Genomic DNA, 22,777 nt, shown 5'->3' with positions numbered 1-22,777 from the left:
TTGCTATGTGTCGAATTAATGAAAATGTGAAAATGACTTACTTTTTGGGGCAATTTGATGCTAACCCCAATACAACCAACTGAAAAGGGTGCCCCTTCATATTGGGGCAGTGACATGCAGTTCACTATGGGGCTGTGGTCCGGTAAGGCACGTCCTTGACAAAATATACAGGGGTGTAAATAAAAAAGTATATAATAATGCAACAGTACAGACAGCTTTTAATCCATCATGCCATTCCTTCTGGAAAGTGCCTGATTGGGAACAGTGTTATTTTTCAGCATGATAACAATCACAAGCACACTGCTAATGCGGTGAAATCATATTTGGAGAGAAAAACAGACAACCTTCACAGAGTCCAGACTTGAATATTATAGAGGCCGTATGGGTCACCTGCACAGAGAAATAAATAAAATACAGCCTAAATCTAAAGACGCCTGGTATAATATACCAGAAGATTACTTCAGAAAACTTCAGGTCAGTCTCCCCAAAACAGTTCAAATAGTGTTTATATATTTCCTGTATTTTCTGTTTGTATCTATAGAGACAGAAAAATAAAAACAAAAACAAAGTTAGTGCTGGCTTAAGACCTTCGCACAGTACTGTGTGTGTGTGTGTGTGTGTGTGTGTGTGTGTGTGTGTGTGTGTGTGTGTGTGTGTGTGTGTGTAAACAGAAACCAGAAACAATAACAATGTAATAAATTAAAAAAATAAAAAATAAAAAAATAAAAAGATGAAATGCTGAAATCTGATGTCAATAGGTTACCCAAACACCCGTCTAAACAGATGTGTTTTTAGCTGTTTTCTAAATGCATAAAATGAATCAATAGACCAAAAGGAGGCAAGCAGCCTCAAAAGCTCAATCAGCACAGGTCCTTAGGTGGGTGCGTGGAACAGAGAGCAGATTTTGCATGTTTGAACTAAGGGAGTGAGCTGACGTGTAGGGGTGTATGAGGTCTACCACATACAGGGGAGCCTGACCATGTAGTGCTTTGAAGGTGAGAGTGAGGATTTTAAACTGTATTCTAAATACTACTGGAAGCCAATGAAGGGATTTAAGAAGAGGGTTAATATGAGCCCATCTGTGTGACCTGGTAAGAAGTCTTGCTGCAGTATTTTGGATTATTAGTAGATGATGTAGTCCCCCAACTCAAAGGATCAAATCCTAGGAAATAAAATAATAAAGAATTATATTGCAGTTGTCTAATTTTTCTACAACAAAAAGATAAGCAATCAAAATAAAATGAAAGATAAAAAATGAAGGGATGAAAATCTACTCATACTAACTTTAATGCATTAAAAAAAAACAAAAAAAAACACTGCATTTGATTTTAAGATTATTCTTGTTTGGTCACAAAGCACTTGAATACTTATTTCACAGTAAACATAATAATAAAAATAAAAGTGTATTTATTTTCTATTCTTTTTCTGCTTCTTCTTCATTATCATTATCATGATTATTATGATTTATTATAGAATAATACCTGTATATACAAAATATATGTGTTATCATATATTGTATAATATCTTTCAGCTGAGATTCTGATAAGACCGACCTTCCAAAGCCACTTATATAAGACTACCATATTAACGGGAAGGGGTGGGGGGAGGGGTGGGGGTGCAGCTGGATAATACATTAGCGAATCAACCCAAACACTGTCTGTGTGTCTAGTAGCGTTCCGCTGCGCACTGCCCAGCAAGGTCACAACACTCTGCTCTGCATCATATCCACATTTGATTTGTACCAGCACTGAGGTGTTAGCACGCCAGTAAATTCCCCTCATTATTGGAAAATGCTGAACAAATGAAACACATGTGCATGCTTAATAAACCGAACAGCTGATGTAATCTGACGGTGAGCAACATCTGCAGGCCCGAGGAGGTCTCGCAGGTGCCTGAGAGCGCGTGGCGTTTTTCATGCACGTCAACTTGAATCCTGTGTGTGTGTGTGTGTGTGTGTGTCTGTGTGTGTGTGTGTGTGTGTGTGTGTGTGTGTGTGTGTGACGTATTGATCACGGGGGGATTTCATGACATTGAGATGTGTTGTTAAAGCCGAGCGCACAGATGCACGTCGTCTACGGGGGTTAATGCTTCACCGTCCTCTGCGTTTTAAGGATGAAATTTCGTAAAGCTGGGCTCAAGCAGCACGACAGGAACATTCACAAAAATGTGAAACCTCGAGATGGTGACACTTCCATAAACAGAGGTCCCATGTGAATAATTTGTTTTGAGTCCTAAGCCTGAGTGTTTTTACTATGCAGACCATATAGGGTGTAGACTCTCTGCAGGGCAGCAGAGCACGGCTGGATCTGCAGAGCTGGGACAGCAATGTTTACACCAGAGCAATCAGGCCAGCAGGACTTTTATAAGAATCAGTGGGCTTCTTTTAATAAATTAGCATGCCTACTGCCCCCTCTTACTCCTGACAGCTTCCAGAGTTAAAGAAGCAGATATCTCGGCGTGAAAGACGCTCTGTCTCCAAAGCATACAGAGTCATGATCCTGCGTATGGGGGCCTTCAACGTGAGCACTGTTTATGTAATCCTACCATTGCTGTCTGCAGGACATTGTTGATCTTTAGGGGGAACTCAAGAGCGAGTCAAGCCCAGCTGTCAGACTGTATAAACGAGTAGGTTCGTAATGAGGAGCTTTCAGAATTGCACGATTCGCTTCGAAACACCAACGAATCTTTGCGCCAATGCTGGAAGACAAATTGAAGCAAGCTGGAGAGAAAATGAATCAGTAAGAGAGCGAGAAGAGCTTGGAAAAGGAGGGGAGAGTAAGCGAGCAGATGGAGGAGGAGAGAAGAAGAGACAAACCATGGCCAGGTCTGACCTAACCGTGACTGGGCTGCATGGAAGAGTCTGTTATTAAGATCGAGAGAAGAGATGTAACTCCTGAGGGAGTCTTTATAGTAACGTGTCTGTGGAATTTAACTCGGCCCAGCCAACACTGAGGGCCCCTTTAAGGGATACCTTTACCGTTTTACTCTGATATTTTGCTTTGCCAGGCACGTGACCATCGCTAGAAAAATATTCCACATTTGTCCTTGAGCTACCCTAAAAACAGACGTCACCGTCCCCCTTCAAAGCTGATTGGTGCCACTTGCTGCAAGTTTATTAGGCTGCTGGCTTCTACAGTATCAACTAGTTTTCATTTTACTACCAAATATGCCATTTAATGCCATTTTCCCTTGGCTATGGTTAGCTGATCATTTAACCATAATCATAAATAACATCCTCATATCCTCTACACTTTACAATAGCTGATATATCTTGTAGATCCCAGCATTTAAAAACATATGGTCCCACTGGATACATTTTAAAGGGTTTGCTGACCAAAATAACAAAATAAAAGCATGCAGTTTGGTTTAAATCTCTTGGTTAAGTTAAGTTTTTAGATATTTTCCTCTTAGATTTCTGCTTCCTCTAAAATAAATGCAATTTTGTGGTGCTCACAGAAGTAATAAAAAGACTTGAGCAGAGCCGTGTGTTTGCAGAGACAATATCCTGGTTGGCTTGGATAATCCACAGAGCACACTGTCAATCGTTTTTTATTGGAACTGCGTTCGCCTGAAGGGACAGTCCCTGTGTTTTGTAATTCGGTTGAACAAACTGTTTAACTGTGTTATGATTCAGGTGAGTAAGGTATGGATTTAACAGGCAGAGCAGCAAGAAAAAAGCAGCAGAGTTGACCGGGGAGTGGAAAAGGAAACGCTCCAACAGCACACTGGAATCAGAACAGAACAGGCTATCGAGTCCAAGCGGGCATAAGCGGGCAGGCAAGGGTCCAAAAGGACAAACAGGATAACCAGACAGAGAGGCTGGAACACTGAGAGTAGGATGCACAATAGAGGATCTGGCAGAGCATTGGTGCTAGAGGGCACGCACGTATAATGGGAGAGCTAATGAGGAAATTAAGAGCAGGTGGGAGTGGAGATCAGGGCTGTGTCTGCAATCACTCACGCACTCACCGGCTAACTACTTCCTATATAACAGGTTTAATAGTTTAAGCAGTAGTGAGCAGCAAATTGAGATTTTTTACACTTACTAATTATTTTGCATCACTGACAGGTGACGAGTTGCACAACATTTTTGCATCTATAAAATGTGGCGTGACTTGTTAACAGAAAGTAGAATACGTGCCTTTTACTCCAATGCAGAATTGGAAAATGTACACACTAAATTCAGATACTCAAATTAAATGGCAAGGCATAAATATAGTGCATAGAAGAGCTTAGAAGTAGCGTTTGAGTCAACATCAAAGACATAATTAGAACTGGAAAACAAGTTTTTATGAAAGCTCCAATATATCTGACTGACAAACAGAGAAGTTCAAAGTAATTAAACATATATTTGACCGACTATGTAATCAAGACAACCGTCTTGGGGATGTGAACGCTTGAAAGTCATTAACAAGAGATTCTTTTTAATTTTTAAAAAAAGGACTTTATTGAATTTCACATAATTAAAATTGAAAAAAACAGTAAGTTACATTAAAAAATAAAGTGTAAAACATCAATAAAGAGCAAAGAGCTGAATGTGAGATCAGATGTCCAGTATGTTCCAGGGGAGGACATGATTTAGTCTAGTCTTTAACTACGGAGTCACTGTCGTCTGTATAATTCATCCCATGTGGCATGAGCTAAATAAGGAGTGATTTTGGACACAGGCTATATGACGTTGATGAAAATAGGAGAGTTAATGTCTTAAATATTGATGTGAGGAAGCATCAATTAAATGCTTTTTAGGATAAGGTTAAATAAGGTGAACCAACCAATCCTGATTCTGATGAGTTGAAAGGCAGGAAGACGCTGGAGACAATAGCTGGACAACTATCTGAGGGTATGAAATGACTGAAATGAGGTTAGAGGCCCTGCAGACTGACCGAGGAAACAATGCAGACACTTTATACACGGTCGCTGTCGTCATGACAACTCAAAAACATGACTATTAACTATCAGCTACAATCTTTGCTACAGTTTTATGAATATTATCATTTGCATGCGGGTATTCTGTATGATGCTGAGTGGTGTGTTTAAGTCTTGTTGTCTATGTAACACGTGTGTGTGTGTGTGTGTGTGTGTGTCTCTCTGCATCTTTATGCATATTTTCTGAGCCTCGGGCCTGCCTCAGGCTTTGTGCGCCACATTGTGAAATTTTACTTGTCAGTTCCCACACTGACCCACACTGAGGTTGTTAATCTGCCCTGTCATGTCAGACAATCAGACAGTAAACAAATGTATCACTCACACCTATTAATTATCAATAAGTCTGATATGGTTTTGCTTCTGGGTAAAGCATGCATTTCCAGTGCTGGTAATTAAAACTAATTGCATTGATCAGGAAGCTTAAATCAATTTGAGATGCACAAATGCTTTTCTTTTAAAAAGACAAAGTTTAGTTGTCTTCTCTCAGTGTAAAAATAACAGCTGCAGAGTTTTGCAGAGCAGTTTTTCTCTCCTGTCTCTATTTTACTTTTTTTTTTCTTTAACTACACCTTTGCTCCATTCACCTTTCAGTGCTGCCTCAGGCTGTAACCGTAACTCCTGCACTCAGTCTGCACATCTGTTTTCTGGATGACAGCTTTCACTGATCAGCTGGGGCTTCGACTGGACCAATGGTAGAAAAGGTGTGTATTTTCTCTGATTATTAGTTGAGGGCAGACATCTGGTTGCATTTAGGAGCAGGGTACTTGGATCGGGCTTATTTGGTTTGGTTGCGGCACAGATTTGAACTCTAGAGGCCTGGCGAGGCGGCACTCTGCGCAGGATCCTGGATGGAAAAACAAATCTTAATGAAGTCTTGCCTTTTCCTCCTGCAACTTGTGCTTCGTGTCGCTTGCGGGCCCTGGCAGCCGTGAGGGCTGTGTTTTCATCGGGACGGCTGAAGGAAAATTTTCAAAATCAAATTGTGTGTGGTTATATGGGAAGGATGCTCAGAGAATAGCTGCTCTTTATGTCAAGAGTTATTTACATGCTTTTGCAAGAATGTATAAACTTTAGGTTAAAATCAATTTATTCCAGTTCAGGCTAGAATGGGTTTGGCTTTATACTGTAGTGAAATCAGATAGAGCTCAACTTAATAACATGAACTGAATGCCATTTCAATGAATGTTGCACCATTTCCGAGCAACAGGGAGAAACATTGTACTATTACTAAGAACCCAATCATACTCAACAACCTCATTTTATGGCAAGAGGCCCATTCGCTCCTTTGACTAATAGCGCACCTATTACGAAACACATCTATGTGAACACACTGACACATCCCAATCCTATTGTGGTCAAATTGAGAATATACAGACACATTAAAGATGCTTGACCCCTACAGTGAGGGGGTCCAGTGGTTCTGTTATGCTGTAGGGGGGCATTTTGCAGGCATGGTTTGGGTCCACTTGTCCCTTTAGAGAGAAGGGTCACTACAAATCAACACAAAGCTTCACCTTTATCCTATGATGAAACATTTCTATCCTTATGAGAGCGGTCTCTCTTCCAGGATGATAATACAAGGGGTCACTGAATGGTTTGATGAGTCTTCACAGTCATCAGATCTCCACCCAGCTGAACACCTATGGGACGTGTTAGACAGCGCTCTCCACCACCGTCATCAAAACACCAAATGAGGGAATATCATTTGGAAGAATGGTGTTCATCCCTCCAATAGAGTTCATTGTAGAATCAATGCCAAAGGCTCATTGAAGCTGTTCTGGCTGCACGTGGTGACCCAACACCCTACTAAGACATTTATATAAGTTTTACTGTATTTTAGCTAATATTTGACAGTTTTCAGCAGCTATGCCAAAGGTACAATTTTCCAGCAAACAAACTTTTGAAATACTTTTAAATCAGACGCTGCATTAAATCAAGCCCCATGGAAACATTTCCAGACATTACCATGGAATCTCCTTTGGAAAAACAACTATTTAAAAGTCTGTTTACTATTACCAGAGGACCAACAGCCTCCATATATTTTGCCCCAGTTATGAAAAACCTTTTATAAAAAGCATAAATGGAGGGTGCTGACTGGAATAACCTCTATTTAAGTTTAATGTTGGTTTGATAGAAATAAATACAACTATGAATACCTTTTTAAAGATTAAATATGCATTATCTGTACATTATGAATACTGGTTGAGAAACCAACAGGCATTTTTAAAAATGGTATTTTTAACTAGTCAGCTTACACACACACACACACACACACACACACACACACACACACACACACACACACACACACAAGGCACCGTCTGCTGAATGACTGTCATCTGCTGCACAGATGATATGCTTGTTTTGGCTCAAAGCCAAATGAGAACAGCAAAAGTTCCTTCTATTGAAAATAAACAGCGGCTGTCCCACTCACTGAGTTTTAGACCAATAACAGTCTTTCATAAGAGTAGTTAAACCAATCACTGGATCTTCAATGCTGTATATGAATCAATGTCTAAAATAAAATAAAAATAGAAAAAACAAATTTTACACTCAGGCATCAATCAAATAGCTTAAAAAGTCAGGTATTTGCAGCCAGATCACATTATGGTTCTGGATTCTAGTCTGTTTATCTGTTATGCATATACATTAAAAACCGCCTCCCAAGGTGGTTTGACTCACTTTGGGGTTGAGGCCACAAGTCAGGCAAGTGTAAATGAATGGTGTGTCTGCACCGGCCACATGCGCCTCCATGCTCCTCCTAAAGAGTTACGACTTTAACCACACCGGCGGAAACATAAACTCCCAACCACCTCAAATGAAAAAAGTTATTTTCACAGGAAGCTGTTGGGTCGATGCAATCAGGCCTCTGCTGTGTGAAGGGAGGTTGTGGCCAGGTGTAACTATGAAGTGTATGGTGTGGACTTACCTATAGAGTTTGATAGTGAGTTTTTAAATTTGGATCATTGGAAGTTGTCTGCTTTAACTGTATACTGATGCTTTTGTTGCTGCATTGATTTTGTTGCCTGAAACCCTCAATTTGAAAAGCAGATTGCAGCTTTCTCATTTAAGTCAGTTTATCCCAACAGTACAGACGTAGGAACCGGAATAGTGAATACTCGCTCATTTTTCCCCAGTTTGTTTATGTTTTCAGTTTGTATTTGTGGCTTAGGGAGCAAATCAGTCTGTAACATTGATTGCAAGGAATCTGTTTGCAAATATACTGCTTCTCCTAAGCAAGGAGATAAAGAAATATTATGGGCAGAAGAAAAAGATGTTAACATTAATTGATTGGGATATGTTTGAAGTATAAAGCTAGTTATGATTGAGCTTTTTTATTATGAGCACTGTAATTTTAGGCTACATTTTTTTCCCTTCCAACTGGAAACACTCCAGCGTTTTCCAGCAATGATACAAGAGCCTCAAATCTCTAAAAAAAACACACAACACACACACACACACACACACACACACACACACACACACACGCATTACCCATGTGCCACAATCAAAACAGAGTTTGCAATTCAGCAAAATTACAGTACAATAAACAGTTTTATGGACTCTGGCAGCATTATGAAACATAGCGTCGTCATATCTTTCTGCAGCATAGGAACCAGCTGTGATGTGAGGCTATAGTTAGCATACCTCAGTTTCAACTACAGTTTCAACATCGCTGAAAAATAATTCCCTCAACAGGAAAAGAATGCTAACTGGACCAGATAGGCACTTTCCTTGCTCAATATGTTCAATTTGTTGAAACTGAAATTTTAGAAATATTTCACTGGAGCCTAGCAAGGGAGCCATGAGTCTGCAATGGTTCTGAAAACAGTCGGCTACTATGTGAGCGGTGGGAATCCTTTGACTTACCGAGTCGCATCCAAAAATATTTTAACGCTTTACTTATCGGAATGTTTTATGTTATGTGGGATTTGTAGTGACAAGCCCACACAATATGTGCCACCCAACCCTTCTATGGAGCTATGTAAGCTTGTTTTGAAGTTAGCAACTAGCTAGTGAAAAAGCAGTAAAGACATAGGCTGTTGGTGGTGACCAAAACAGAACTAAATGCAGAGTGAATGTTGGACTTACATTTGTCCAGTGACCAGAAACACCACTATAATGTAATCTTTAGCAAAATTATGTATTAACAGAATTAAAAATGTTTCTTACCCAAATGCATCTTGGCAGTTGAAGTTAACTTAAGATGAAATGAAAATCGGGGACATTTTCAATGTGGCGGTGAAAAATCATTAAATATTATCATCATGAAATAAAAAATGGGGACAAGTACTTTTTCACACAAAAGGACCTGGTTAATAAATCAAAATATCAGCACCCACAAATATCATGTATCAGTAGCGCACAGCAGTGTCAAAAACACAAATGTAGAATACTTTAGAAAAAACATCTCTCTTCCAAAGTTAAGTGTCATGTGCAAAGACAGCTGCCAGACCAGTAGCTAGTAAATATCATCAAGATGTAATTAATAATAATTACCAAGTCATAACATATGAGTATATTAATATTATACATGACTCGGGGCATCAGCTAATCAGATGGTCTGCATTTATAACTACTACAGTCATTAGTTACCCACACAGCCCGACACAAAATACAGACGTTAGCCTAACATACACAACTATCAACCATTTATTTATTATTAATTAATTTATTATTTTTAACAGAGTCTCATGTCCCTATGCTTACAGGAAAATCATATGTTACCAAAGCAGTCTTCCACCTCCCCCTCTTCCAAAACAGGGCCACATACAATGTCATCACCTGGTAATCTCATGCTAACGTTAACGTTACAGCGTCACTAATGAAAGCTATGAAAACATTGTCATAATGTTAACGTTCACTGACTTTTATAACGTTACGTTAGGTCTTCAATTCAGATAAACAACTTACTTTAACGTTACATCACTTCTCTCACACACACACACACAGCCAAGTCTACTGCCAATTCACACAAAAGAAATAAGTTCATACACAACATACCATTTATGACCGCTGGTCTTCTTTTCTTTCCTTTTTGCCGCCTCTAGATTGTTGTTGTTGACGCTGCTGCGTCTGGCCGTACGTCCTGATAACGTCTGTACGTCATACGACATCTTCTCTGGCGATGCGTTAAATGGCTACCGTAATAACTGGTGTTTGAGTCTGCGCGCATTTTTCCATTTTGACCGGGGACAGGTCACCCAAAACGGGGACTGTCCCCGGAAATCGGGGACGTCTGGTCACCCTAATCTAGGCTAAACAATGCTAGTACCTTCAACTTTTGTTTATGAGCAAGATATTTTCTAACGCATTTTGAATTAAGCTTCAAGTGCTCCAACTCTGAGTCAACTAGCTTTGACTATAAAGAAAGTGAATGAGATTTCAAAATGGTGTCTTCCACTTTGCAGCTTATACAAGGTAATAGTATCTGTATGTTAGATGTTGTGTTTTAAGGTGTTGGGACTTCTTCTACCCCCAAGTGGCCAAAAATCAATTAATACAGCTTTCAAATTAAATTAAAATATTAAATGAAATTCCAATGCAACAAAGACTTGGTTTTCTACTTGTTAAAGCTATTGAAAGATTGTTTTTGTTTTACCATTTCCACACATGAGCAAACAAATATGAAAAAAAAGAATATTTGTGGAGGCTGACAGGCTTCAACACCACATATGGCATGGTTGTTTTTTATTGCTCACCATTTATTAGCACAGGAAAAGGTGGCAAATACTGTATGACAGGTGTGACTATGTGCAGCTGAGCAGGTAGGCTATATTAATTTTCACTACTGACACAGTTTTGTGGACAGTTTGTGAGATATATTTTCTAAATATGAAGAAATATCTTCAAAGTATGCCCATTTGGTCCCAGTTCATCACAGGATGTGCTGTTATTCTTCCAACCACATTGCAGTTATTTGCCATGGGACAGGAAGAGGTGCTGTGAGGGTAGGTGTACACAGCCTGTTAATCTGGTCTCATCCCCCTCTGATGTTGTAAAGCAGCCAAAGGTTCCAAAACATTTCACTTAACTTAATTCAAGTAATTATGTTTAGGACCAAAGGTCTGTTCTAAATTAGACTAGCCTCCCCAGCGTCAGCATTTGGAGTCCTGTCAGCTAAAGAAAAAACAGAAAGCCTCTTTTAATTTCGGCCTGTATTTGTCATGCATTATTGTCTTGGGCACATGCAATCAGTGACTAAATGGATTAGCTTCAGAATGTAAAAGCAAAACAACAACTAGCTGGAAATGAAAATAATTTCATCACAATCAGCCTGATGAGGATGAGTATTTATTGAAGAAGTCTGTTACTTTATTATGTATAATAACGAGGCAGAGAGTGAGGTTGCGGTTAACCCTTTACTACCTTTAGGAACAAGCCACACAATGTATGTATATCTGTTGAACATTTATTCTGAATAGCTACAGAATGTATTTGTGGTTACCTCTCTATACAACCCCGCCCCCCCTTTTAAGAAATCCCTTTCTTTTTCCCTTCAGTATAGAACAACAGAAATGCTTGTATTCACATTTATGATCACATTCATTTCCTTTGAACCATAACTACTTTAAATGGTACCAAGTCATTTTTCTTTCTTTTTTTTTGCAACACTAAGCTTCACACTAACATTATACCTCCACTAACGAGGCAGAGTGATCTTTAGCTGTCTCCCCATGAGGAGCTGTGCCGTAGAATAAGCGTTCCATTGGAGTGGCTTTATAACTGAGTAGAGCTTAAGCATGATATCCTCCCTCTTTCCACAAGTTTTTTAAAGTGGCCACAGTGTGCTCAGCCTCTCCATTGGTTTGTGGGTATCTTGAGTTGCTGGTTACGTGAGTGAGTGCACACTCTCTGGCAACGTCTTTGAAAAGAGTACAGGCATACTGTGGGCTATTGTTTGACATCAGCAGCTTTGGGACCCCATACTGACCAACGATTATCTTTAGAGCCAATATGACACAAACAAAATGGAGTTGGGCAACTTCAATGTTGAAATTGTCAACCACTACAAGATAAGTGTTCTTGTCCCAGATGAAAATATCTGAACCCCCATGTTGCCACAGTCTCTCAGGCACAGGACTTGCCAAAATGGTCCTCTCTGTTATGTGTTTTGTGCATATGGGATAGTTTCCAAATGTCTGGTTAATGATAGCTGAAAGCCCTGGCCTACCAGACAGAATGACAGGCCCTTGCTTGGCATTTGACTATCCCTTGGTGGCCCTAATGGAGGATGCTGAGCATTTCTTCTCTTAACAAATTGGGGATGCCAGTTCATGGTATATCAGGTGGCAGGTAGGCTTTGTGTTTTTTCTGCCTCTCTGCAAGCTGCTGCAATTTACCTTCAGTAGATTATAGAGACTGTTTGATTGAAATTTGGACTTCTGCTTACTGCTCTTCCTGGGGCTGAGTGAGTGTGTGCTCCAATGGTGCTCGTGACAGTGTGTCTGCAGTGATGAGCAGCTTTCTGGGCACATGTACAATGGTATAGGAAAATTTCAACTGTCCAAGTTGGAACCTCAAGATTCGAGGTGGAAGCTCATCCAGTGCCTTAGTACCTAATAGATGCAGTAGAGGTTTTTTATCTGTCTTTACTGTGAACCTCATACTAAGCAGGTGTGATTGCAGGTGCTCACATGACCACGTCACCACTGTTGCCTCTCTCTCAATCTGAGCACAATGTTTCTCAGCATCAGATAAACCTCCGGATTCCAGTCACTACTCTCTGGCGTGGTTTCTGGATCAGAACAGCTCCAAGACCAAAGGAAGATGCGTCAGCTGACACATGCATTTCATTTCATGCACTGGGTGAGAATACAGCGAGTACTCTGAATGAGTTGAGTTCTGACTTGTGCTTTTGAAAAGCCTCTCATTGTTGGGCGCTCCCCAACACCATTCTGTCTTTTAAGACAGATCTTTCAGAGGTTGTGTGAATGATGCCAGGTGAGGCACGTACTTGCCCAGGTAATTAGCCATGCCCATCACTCTTCTGATGTCTGAAACACAGGCTGGCTCTGGCATGTCCAGAATGGATTTGACTCTGCTTGGGTTAGGTTTGACACCCTCAGTGGTGATGCAGTGTCCACAAAACATAATTTCGCTCCTGGCAAACTGACATTTGTCCTTGTTTGACGTTAGCCCTTCATGTTTCAATCTCTTGATTACCTGGTGCAGTCTGGTATCTGCCTGTCCTTTGTGTGGGATACCACTCCTTTGCAGCCCTCCAGCATTTGCATCATTCATTGCTGGAAATGTTCTGGGGCTGAGGAGATCCTCAGCAGTCTATTGAAACAGTACAGACCAAATGGAGTTATGAAAGTGATCAGAAGAGGGCTGTCTTCGGTCAGGGAAATTTGCTAGAATCGTGATGTGGTATCCAGTCGGGTTAAAACATTTGCTCCTGACAGCATAGCTAGTGTGTTATCCATAGCTGTCTCTCCTACTTGACCTACTTATTCAGGGGTGTCAGATCTACACATTGCCTGGGATTCTCCTTTGAGCTTGGGCCACAACCAGTAGGCTGGCACACCATGGAGTCAGTTGAGTGACCATAGATATCGCTCCCATCCCTTCTTTGCGATCCAGTTCTTGCTCTTTCTATGGGACAGGGAATTGACATGGGGCAGACAGACCATATAATGTGGCCTCTGGTTGCAGTTCAATCTTGTATGGGTCCCTCAGCTTCCCCAACCTTTGGAACTACTTCTGATGTCTTCTGAGTCAAGGCCTCAGTTGCTGAAAGTCCCAACAACAGTTTCATCAGTTTGACCCCCACAAACTATTTAGTTTGTTTTCAAACTCCAGCTTTCCACTCAAGTATCCTCTCACATCCAGGCGGAGTCTGCCATCACCATACAGGTGTATCCTTGGGGGCTGCATGCCAGTCTGTGGTGTAGTGGTGGTTCAGAATAGCTTGTAACTCGGCTCTAACTTGAACCTTTGTTGTCTCTCCATTCAAATCAAGAGTTTTTGTCAATTCGTGTTCAATACTGAAAACCATTTCTCCCAGAGGAGTGACATTTTCTCCTCCATGGTCTGCAGAATCTTCTGTGATATCATGGATGCCACCAGTTGATCGACATTTCCAGTCAAGATGTTCTTTTTGTTTGGATTGGCAACATTCTGCATCTTTGGCAGGGCAATCCTTCCTCTGGTGATTTGTTGCATTTCCACATCTTTCATTACTGTCTGTTTTTATTTTCTGGCTAGACTTGTGAGCTGTATTTTTATCCTTTTGTGCCTCTCTGGATCTGTCGCCTTGTGCTTGTTGCATCTTAGTTCTCTGATTGCATCTCATTTGAGCTGCCACGTAGTATTGGCTGCTTCTTCTTTATTTCCTCACTGTGATGCAATCTGGCCATAGTTTTGACTAATGTGAGTACAGGATCTAACTGCAATGACTCAGACAGTTTTGCATCTCTTAGGCCAAGAACAATCCTGTCTCTGATCAGTTCTCCACTCAGATCTCCAAATTCACAATGCTCCTCAAGACAAGACATTCAATATGTCCTCAGCTTCGTCCCATATAGTGTACATCAGTGTCTTTACTTGATTTTCATGCGTCTGTTTATCCAGGCCATTTGCCATTCTGAAAACGTTTTATCCACTTTGGACATTCACTTGCATTATTTAAATCAAACTTGCCTCGTGAGGTCAGTTGTATGCTGATAACTGGAGCTGCTGCTGCTGCCGGCTGGCTCATCCTTTCTGCCTTTCGCTTATTTTTTCAGTTAATTTGTTGATTTACGTTCGTCTGATTTATCCACAGCCACACGCCTTTTCCAGTGCTATTTTCCAGTTTATCTTCCGCTTGGCTCCCTGTCACTTGTTTTATGGTTCGCCAACACATTTATTTATTTTTTGCTTTGGCGTCACTTGTTTAGCCTATTTAGCTTATGTTACTGGCTAATTCTGTTTTTCACAAAGGAAGACTGGCAGTCCACTTTTTTTTCCATGACTGTCTTGTGGAGACACATCCTTCTCCTGCCCTCTTTTCTGACACCAGCAGAGAGTGACAGTGCGGTTAGTGAGTCTATACTGTAAGAGCCACCCTAAGAGCCCTACTCTGCCTCTGATATTCTTACCCTAACACTTCTTCTCATACCTAAACCTAACCAACGAAGGTAACGACTACTAGAACAGACTAGACTTGACTAGATTAAAGAGCGGACAGAAAACCAAGACTTAAATACTAACAGGACTAACGAGGGAATGGGGAGCAGGTGATTAGACTTAAGTGCAGGCTGGGAGTGATTGGCTGGGCAAGACAAAGGGAGTAAGGCAGGGCTAATGAGGAAGATGCAGGGCAGGTGTGAGGAAGAGGACTTGAACACAGGAGGAGTGAAGGAACACACACAAGGGAAACACCAAAACCTAGAAAATACAACGCCACGAGCCAACAAAGAATTCCAAAAAGTCCAAAACCATGAGTCTAAGGACTAGGAAACAAAAGTGTACCATATATTAAAACAACGAAACACAAAGAGTCCCATAATCATGAGTCCATGATAGAAAAAGAAATTCTTGAGGTTATCACTTTACTTCTTTTAGGAACAAGACACATAACTTTCATTTATCAGTTGAACATGTATCCTGATTGGCTACAGTGTTTAACAATAAATTAGTCATCATTTGGAAAAGAGCCTTACAGCATGAAGGGCCCCTCAGAAAGGTCATGGAGAAAAAAAGAGATACAGATGTGACACCAGAGAGGTCTCGAAGGATTTAGGACCAGTCAACGCAAACCTGAGCTGGCATTAATAGAAGCAGATTTGGCTTTTTCCCATACTATTATCACAGAGCTCACAAAACACTCCAAGGCACGCCGCTTACGGCCATCTCCAAGGAGGCCTAATCAAAAGCAAGGATGGAGCGAACGCCAGCGGGGAAGGGTGAAGACATGAAGAATGAGTGCACGACTCCACTCATCGGAGTGGTCTCTCCCCCCCAAAAAAACCCCAAGCCAGAGGTCCACATGGTCTGTATCATGTTATGAGCTCACCAGAGACGAGTCATGACTTCACCGCAACAGAGCCAAGCCTAACACATCATTATTACAGCTCATTGTTCTAAACCAGATCCATACAGGAGGTATCCACACACATTCTGTACCCTCTCACACACGTGCTGCCAAAATCCCCCCCCCCCCCCCCGACTGGCAGAGAAATAATCAACAGTCTTGTGAACTATGATGTAAAATTTATTGGGCATAATGGATATACAAATATCATGCATATTTACAGCATATAAAAAGAGCAAGAAAATAAAAGCAGGTAACCAACACATTTACAACACCCAGAAAAAAAGGCATTCTTGGCATCATGGGGAAAGTGCAAACTCTTCATTGTTTGCTTTGAGATTGAAAAAAAAGAAAAAAAACTGCAATAAAACCACATACAGTTAGGGGCCCCAAATCATCCAGCTGCAGTATACTCTACAAGCATTTACATTTCTCTTGAGTTTAAACACACACACACACACACACACACACACATAGAAACACACATTGTACACAAAAGACACATTCATAGAAAAACACGAGGTAGTCAAATGGTTAAAAAAAATACAATCAACAACTAGACATATGGATCTGTGCTCCGATTACAGCTGTTTTCAATTCAGCATTAACTGCAAATCATGTAGTGAAAGTCTTTTGCTCCTTCAGCACATTTATTGTAACAGTGCCAATGTTGTGTGATACAGCATCATTATTTCATATTGATAACATATTATCTATACTTATTTCTTCATGGTCAGGGTGGAGGGGGGGCTTTTCCCAGCATACATGGGGCCAAAAAAGGAGGAATGTTGATACTCGAACAGCGACTCTCATGAAACATATTGTTAAGTTTGAGTGAAAGAATATCCCCAAATGAGAAGATTAGATCCAGAACATAATTTGAGGCTCGGCCGCCTAACAGCATGACACGAGAGGGCGGGAATGGATAATTACATATGGGAGATGGATTTGCCACAGTCGATAAGAGTAACCGCAAAACTACAGGAATGTAAGAAACCCTTAATCCCACAATGACCACTGATTATAGGCTGTGGCACATTTCCACTATGCAGGACTTGAGGATGTTTCATGAAGTGTATACTGAATGCAGCGGGAGGGGAGCGTCGCCGTTGACAATGATTCTGCTTGATAACAGCAAAAGTGCACAACATATCAATGCTGTATATATGGATATATATGTGTGGAGCTGAGTTTTGAAAGGTTCGAGTTTTTGGCAGGGGACACACCTGGCAAGAAGCCCGATAAAACAAACAAGTTCTAATGTTGCTCTAAAACCAAGTGGTTCTAATACAGCTCAATAAATATTATGTCTCATGTGTTATTGAAAACAGTTGAGTTTCCAGAAACACAATAACAAAATGACTGGATTTATTCCACCCTCTGTTCTAAATGAATACATTCACACTCAATACATATTCCACGTTCATATTCCAAATTTGGCTTAACTGCTAACATCAGTGGTTAAGCAAAAATTATTTTTTTAAGGGAGTAAAGATAATGGTGACAACAGAAGGACTGAACAAAATTAAGTTTGGGGTCTGGGTTTTGTTATTTGGTGATAATTGAATGAAACTAAATGAAATTATTCACTATTATCAGGATGAAAATATAGTTTAATACGCACTGCTACAGCTTATCATCAATGATATGAAGCTTGTATTTAAGATATAGATTTAAATATATTAAATTCTGATTTACTTCACATGAAAATATTGGAGTAAATCCATTATTTATATACCACATAGTAATCAATCTGCAACAGCAAGAATGAGCCAGTATTGCCAAGTGGGGTATAAAAAAAAAAAACATATCAGATGACAAATGATAATATTGTTGAAACAAAACATCATGATTTATATTCCATGCACATAAGAAACAAACCTGTAATGCTTTGTTTAATAATTATTTATATATTGTGTTATTATAACTTCATAACATGCTTTTATGACTTTCCTCGATAATGAAATATACATGTGTCTAATTTATAGTTATCAATGTTTTTAGTTGTAGTTAAAAAAAAAAAAGTACATATCTATTTTGTAAATGTTGTCAGGAATATGCATACTGTATTCTAACGTTATTCTACTCAACGTGTGATTCTTTAAACAATATGCTGAATAATGTTGTGTATATTTCATTTTCATCAGTGAAAGTGTCATAAAAATATGCTATGAGGCTTTTATGAATAAACCCAAATAAATTCCCCAAAAACATGTTATGAGCACATCCACAATTCACAGTACTTACACACATAGACAAACAAACAATAAATTTCTCTTGGTAAATATATTCCAAAATATAATTTTATACACAAATATATATATTTATACTCTGTTCCCTCTGTAGAAAGCTTTATACATGTTTTACATAAAGAAAAGAAGAAAAAGCTTTGAGATAATATACATTCTGTTCTTGTTACTCCTTACTGGAGACATGGTTCAATCGTTAAATTCAGAGGCCCCAGTTTGTCCCACACACACACACACAGTCTGATATAAAGAAAACACATACAGGTTAAAGGAAGGCACTACGGCAAACATTCATATTATTCTGAGACGGTGGGGTAATCGTGGTGTTGCAGTTTAAGGAACAAATTGGTAAAAATATATTTCCATAACAATGAGCTTCAGCTTCAGCTTATTCTTTCAAAACAACACACTGTCAGTGCCAAAATTCATACAAAAATAACTGGGATATGAAACTCCAAATCCATATACATTTGGCTTTATAATGTATAAAAACTACTCTTCCTCTGCCTCTATCTGATAAGTAGAGCTGAAATGATTATTCCATCAGTTGATTCGTCAATTGACAGAAAATTATTATGATTTTCATTATTTCATTTTTAAAACTAAATGATTACCCAACTCAGTAATCAACACATGAATTAATAATGAAAATATAGTTGACTAGAAGCCTTATTGTAAAAGGACAAAAATGAAGAGACTATGATTTGAGGGTCATTATCTTATACCATATGTTGATCCTGTCATTTAGCACTGCAGTTCAAAACTTAATCACTATTAAAATACAAAATGGTATGAACTAGCTACTGTAGATCCTGTCTAATCCAGACAACAGAATGCAACAGTGTTTGCACACACTCTGTCTCATAACATTTTTTGAGTATTTACAATATTTACAAAAAATATACACATTTTTAAAAAGTAGATTTTTTTTGGGAAATAAGCTTATTCACTTTATTTCAGAGAGTGAGACGAGAAGATTGATACCACTCTCATGTGTTTGTTGAGTACGGAGCTGGAGCTAAATGCTGATTAGCTTAGCTTAGCATAAAGCACATAGCATTGGAAGCAGCAGCAAACAGCTAGCCTAGCTATGTCCAATGCTTCTAAAGCTTGCTAACTAACTAATGTTAAATCGTGTCTATTTAATCTGTATATAGACAGAAATATCTATTATACTATTTCTCCGAATAAGCAGTTTCTTATTTTTAAGCTAAGCTAGGCTAGTCACCTTCTGCATTCAGCTCCATACCCAACACACAAACATGAGAGTGGTATCAGTCTTCATCCTAACTCTTAAAAAAAAAAAAAATCAAATAAGTATATTTTCCAAAATTGTTCTAAACTGTTTATCTAGTAAAAAGGAACTCATAATGCCCCTGTTAGGTTGAAATTTGAGACTCAGACCTTAGCTTAGATTTAGATCTACTGAATTGCATCTGTTACTACAGTTTAGATAGCACGTGTGAAATGTGTTTTTACCATACTGTGTGTATAAATCTATAGTGAGGGCAAAATGAGTGAAATTAGATTATAAACATTATAAAATGTGGCTTTTTTATCAGCATGTCTTTCACATTTTTCTTTCACATTTTTGGCATTTACTCTTCTGTATACATTCAATACCTACACTGTTTCTCATCTTTATAAAGTCATCATCTCACCGTGTGTGAAGATGACGACTTCCGTTCATACTGCACTTTTGTCCGATTGTTAATAGTGGTTGTTGTTTTACTCCTTGCGTGTCACAAAGTAACGTGTTAAAGTCCAGCCGTCAACATCTCACTTACTAATACTGACATCACTACTGTTGCTTTTCCTTGCTGTCAAAGAGTACACCTGCTTGTTACAAACAGCCTAAATCGAAACCTTTTAAGGTCAAAAAACTGTGTTGTGGAGGGAGGAAAAAAGCAGCATTTGGATTAATAGAGAAAACGTCTGGTACAAACTCACATTTGTTTCTTGTAGTTTTTTGTAAAATACTAGACATGAGGTGAGGCTGCCAAGCTGAGTCTCACTGCTTCAACAGACCAATAACACTAGGACAGCACATCAGTCGGCACGCGCTTGAAGTGGCACAAAAGGAATTTACACAAGAACTAAAACATGTTATTGTGTATTCTTTTTTTTCTTTTTCTATTAATCATACTTCTTTCCTTCTTATCGCATCCCCTCCCCAAATAAGTCCTTTCATCAAAATGAAACTACAGTCCACAAACCGGTCCCTGCGAACCGTCCGGGCCCTTCCTGTGCCGTGGCAGAGCTTCATGTGTCCTGCTGGGTTGCCCTGGGCTACGCCGTGCTGCTGCTGGAGCAGGGTGTGCTTTGTGTGCTGCCGATACTGTGGGCAGCACTGCTGTTTTCTGACGCGGGCTGAGACTTCTGGACCTGCTGTGTGCCAGCTGTCTCACCTAGACATACACCAGGAGAGTAGGGAGTAGGGGAGGAAGGGAGGAATGGATTGGACAAAAACAAAAAAAGGTATAAATTAGAAAAAGCAGAGAGGTAGGCAAGAACAAAATGAAAAATGTATTTAGTTAAAGCGATAAAGTGCACTCCTGTTTTTTGTACTCTTACACGTTGAAAAGAAAAGCAGTGGGAATTCTCGTACAGTTTTACTATGACTTTCAGCACAGGTGAAAAAGATCAACTTTTCCAAGTAAATGCAAATAAGCAGGAACGACTCTGCTTTTCATCCGTCTTAACTTTTTTTTTTTTTTTGAAATTCTCTTTTTATTCAGAAAGGCAGACATCCATCACATACATCACTTCACACATACATTTACTCAGATTGTCAAGGATACAATGATGTTGTACCTTCTGCCCTTCTGGATCTTTCTCCCACGGACCCAAACCAGGTGGAAGCAATAACACAAAAACAACAAAACCGGGGAGCGCACCCCTACATGTAGTCTATACTCCATTCACAAAAAAATAAAAAATAAAAAATAAATAGAAGAGGGTAGGTTCACACAAAGCACAAGTATAATCAGATAAAATCAGATCTGATTGGTTTTACATACTCAGTCCATTTGGTCCAGATCCTATAAAAAATGTCTTTCTCAACTTTGAGGGAAAAAGAAATCTTCTCCATAACATAAATCTCATAAACAATTTCAATCCATTCGTCGATGGTGGGAGGTTCCACTCTTAACCATTTCCTAGTGACACATTTCTTACTTGCTGCCAACAATATGGTCAGCAGTTTTTTGTCTTTTATGTTCCATGTTTCAAACATTATATTGCCCAAAAACATAGTTTCACATTTTAATGGAATGTTCACATTAAATATATTTTTAATATGTTTGTGGATCTCTTCCCAGTAAGATTGTATTACTTGACAGTCCCAAAAGATATGGAAGTGGTTGGCTCCATTAGACCCACAAAGTCTCCAACAAGCATCCCCGCTACCCTGATGACGCTTCTGGATGGGTGTGATAAAAAATCTTGTTATACTTTTCCAACAGAACTCCCGCCAGGTGTTTGACCCGGTTGAGATCCATTGTAGTTGACATATTTTCTCCCAGCTCTCTTGTGTAATAATTATCCTTATTTCCTTTTCCCATTTCCTCTTTATGTATTCTGTATTCTCTTGTTTGGCTAGTTGTATGGCGTTATATAATTTGGAGATAATTTTGTTGCAAGATCTGGACTTAGTTAATGATAAGAATACCTCCATGAACCCTGGTTCGTCTTTTCTTAACGCCTCTTTAATATTTTTGTTATAATAATCTCTCACTTGCAGGTACCTAAAAAACTCGTCTCTCCCTAGACCATGATCCTTCTGTAGGGCCTCAAAACTCTGAAATGTCCCCTTGTGGACAAACGAATAATAGGTAGTTAAGCCTTTTGTGATCCATGTCTTAAATCTGCCGTCGGTTTTATTTGGCGTAAAGTCCGAGTCATAGGCACACCACCTCATAATCTTAGATGTGTCTTTTAATCTGCAAATTCTGACTATTTCCTGCCAGGACTTCAGGAGGCTACTTGTTATAGAGTCGTCTGGGATCTCCTGTTCTTCTTGTAATTTATTGTCACTTAATAAAGCTGTTATTGGAATTCCCTTTATCATCGTTCCTTCAATTTCCTTCCATGCTGCATCATACATAGGCGAGCACAGGCAAACTAAAGGCCTCAACTGAGCTGCATGGTAGTAATCCTGTAAACAGGGAAGGCCCATTCCCCCTTTTTCTTTTCTTAATTGCAATGTTTTAAATTTGATTCTGGCCCTTTTCCCTTGCCACAGATACCTCGCTATTACTCTGTCCCACTCTAAGAACTGTTTAGATGGTATTTTAATTGGTAAACATTGAAAAAGGTACAACCCGTCTTAACTTTTACCATCTTCAAGTATAATCTACCACAGACTCACAATGTGTTTTGCACTGCTCTGATCCAAATACTGTCACCTCAGAAAGCCCAGAAAGAAGCAGTCACATCCTATCTGACAGAGTATATTTTGAACGGAGAGAGATGAAGAGGTTTCCCGTTCATGTAGTTCATTCTCTTTTCCTTATCTGGAATCAATTAGCTTGGCTTTAGCAGATAAAGCAGAACAAACACAAGACAGGACCTCTCTGACAAA

At 39.5% G+C, this 22,777-nt stretch overlaps 1 protein-coding gene across 1 annotated transcript in view; it reads right to left on the bottom strand.

Annotated features, from left to right (window-relative positions):
• Nucleotides 1–19,942: 19,942 nt before the first annotated feature.
• tgfbr3 (transforming growth factor, beta receptor III) overlaps nucleotides 19,943–22,777 on the bottom strand; it is a 69,361-nt gene continuing 66,526 nt past the window's right edge. Inside the window, exon 16 of the mRNA XM_062424195.1 lies at nucleotides 19,943–20,603. Coding sequence (XP_062280179.1) covers nucleotides 20,485–20,603 — 119 coding nt within the window. The 3' untranslated portion in view covers nucleotides 19,943–20,484. The remainder of the gene's footprint in view (nucleotides 20,604–22,777) is intronic.

The sequence above is a fragment of the Scomber scombrus genome, chromosome 8 (genome assembly GCF_963691925.1).
Source record: "Scomber scombrus chromosome 8, fScoSco1.1, whole genome shotgun sequence".
Classification (NCBI taxonomy): domain Eukaryota; kingdom Metazoa; phylum Chordata; class Actinopteri; order Scombriformes; family Scombridae; genus Scomber; species Scomber scombrus.
This window is presented reverse-complemented; position numbering and strand designations above follow the sequence as displayed.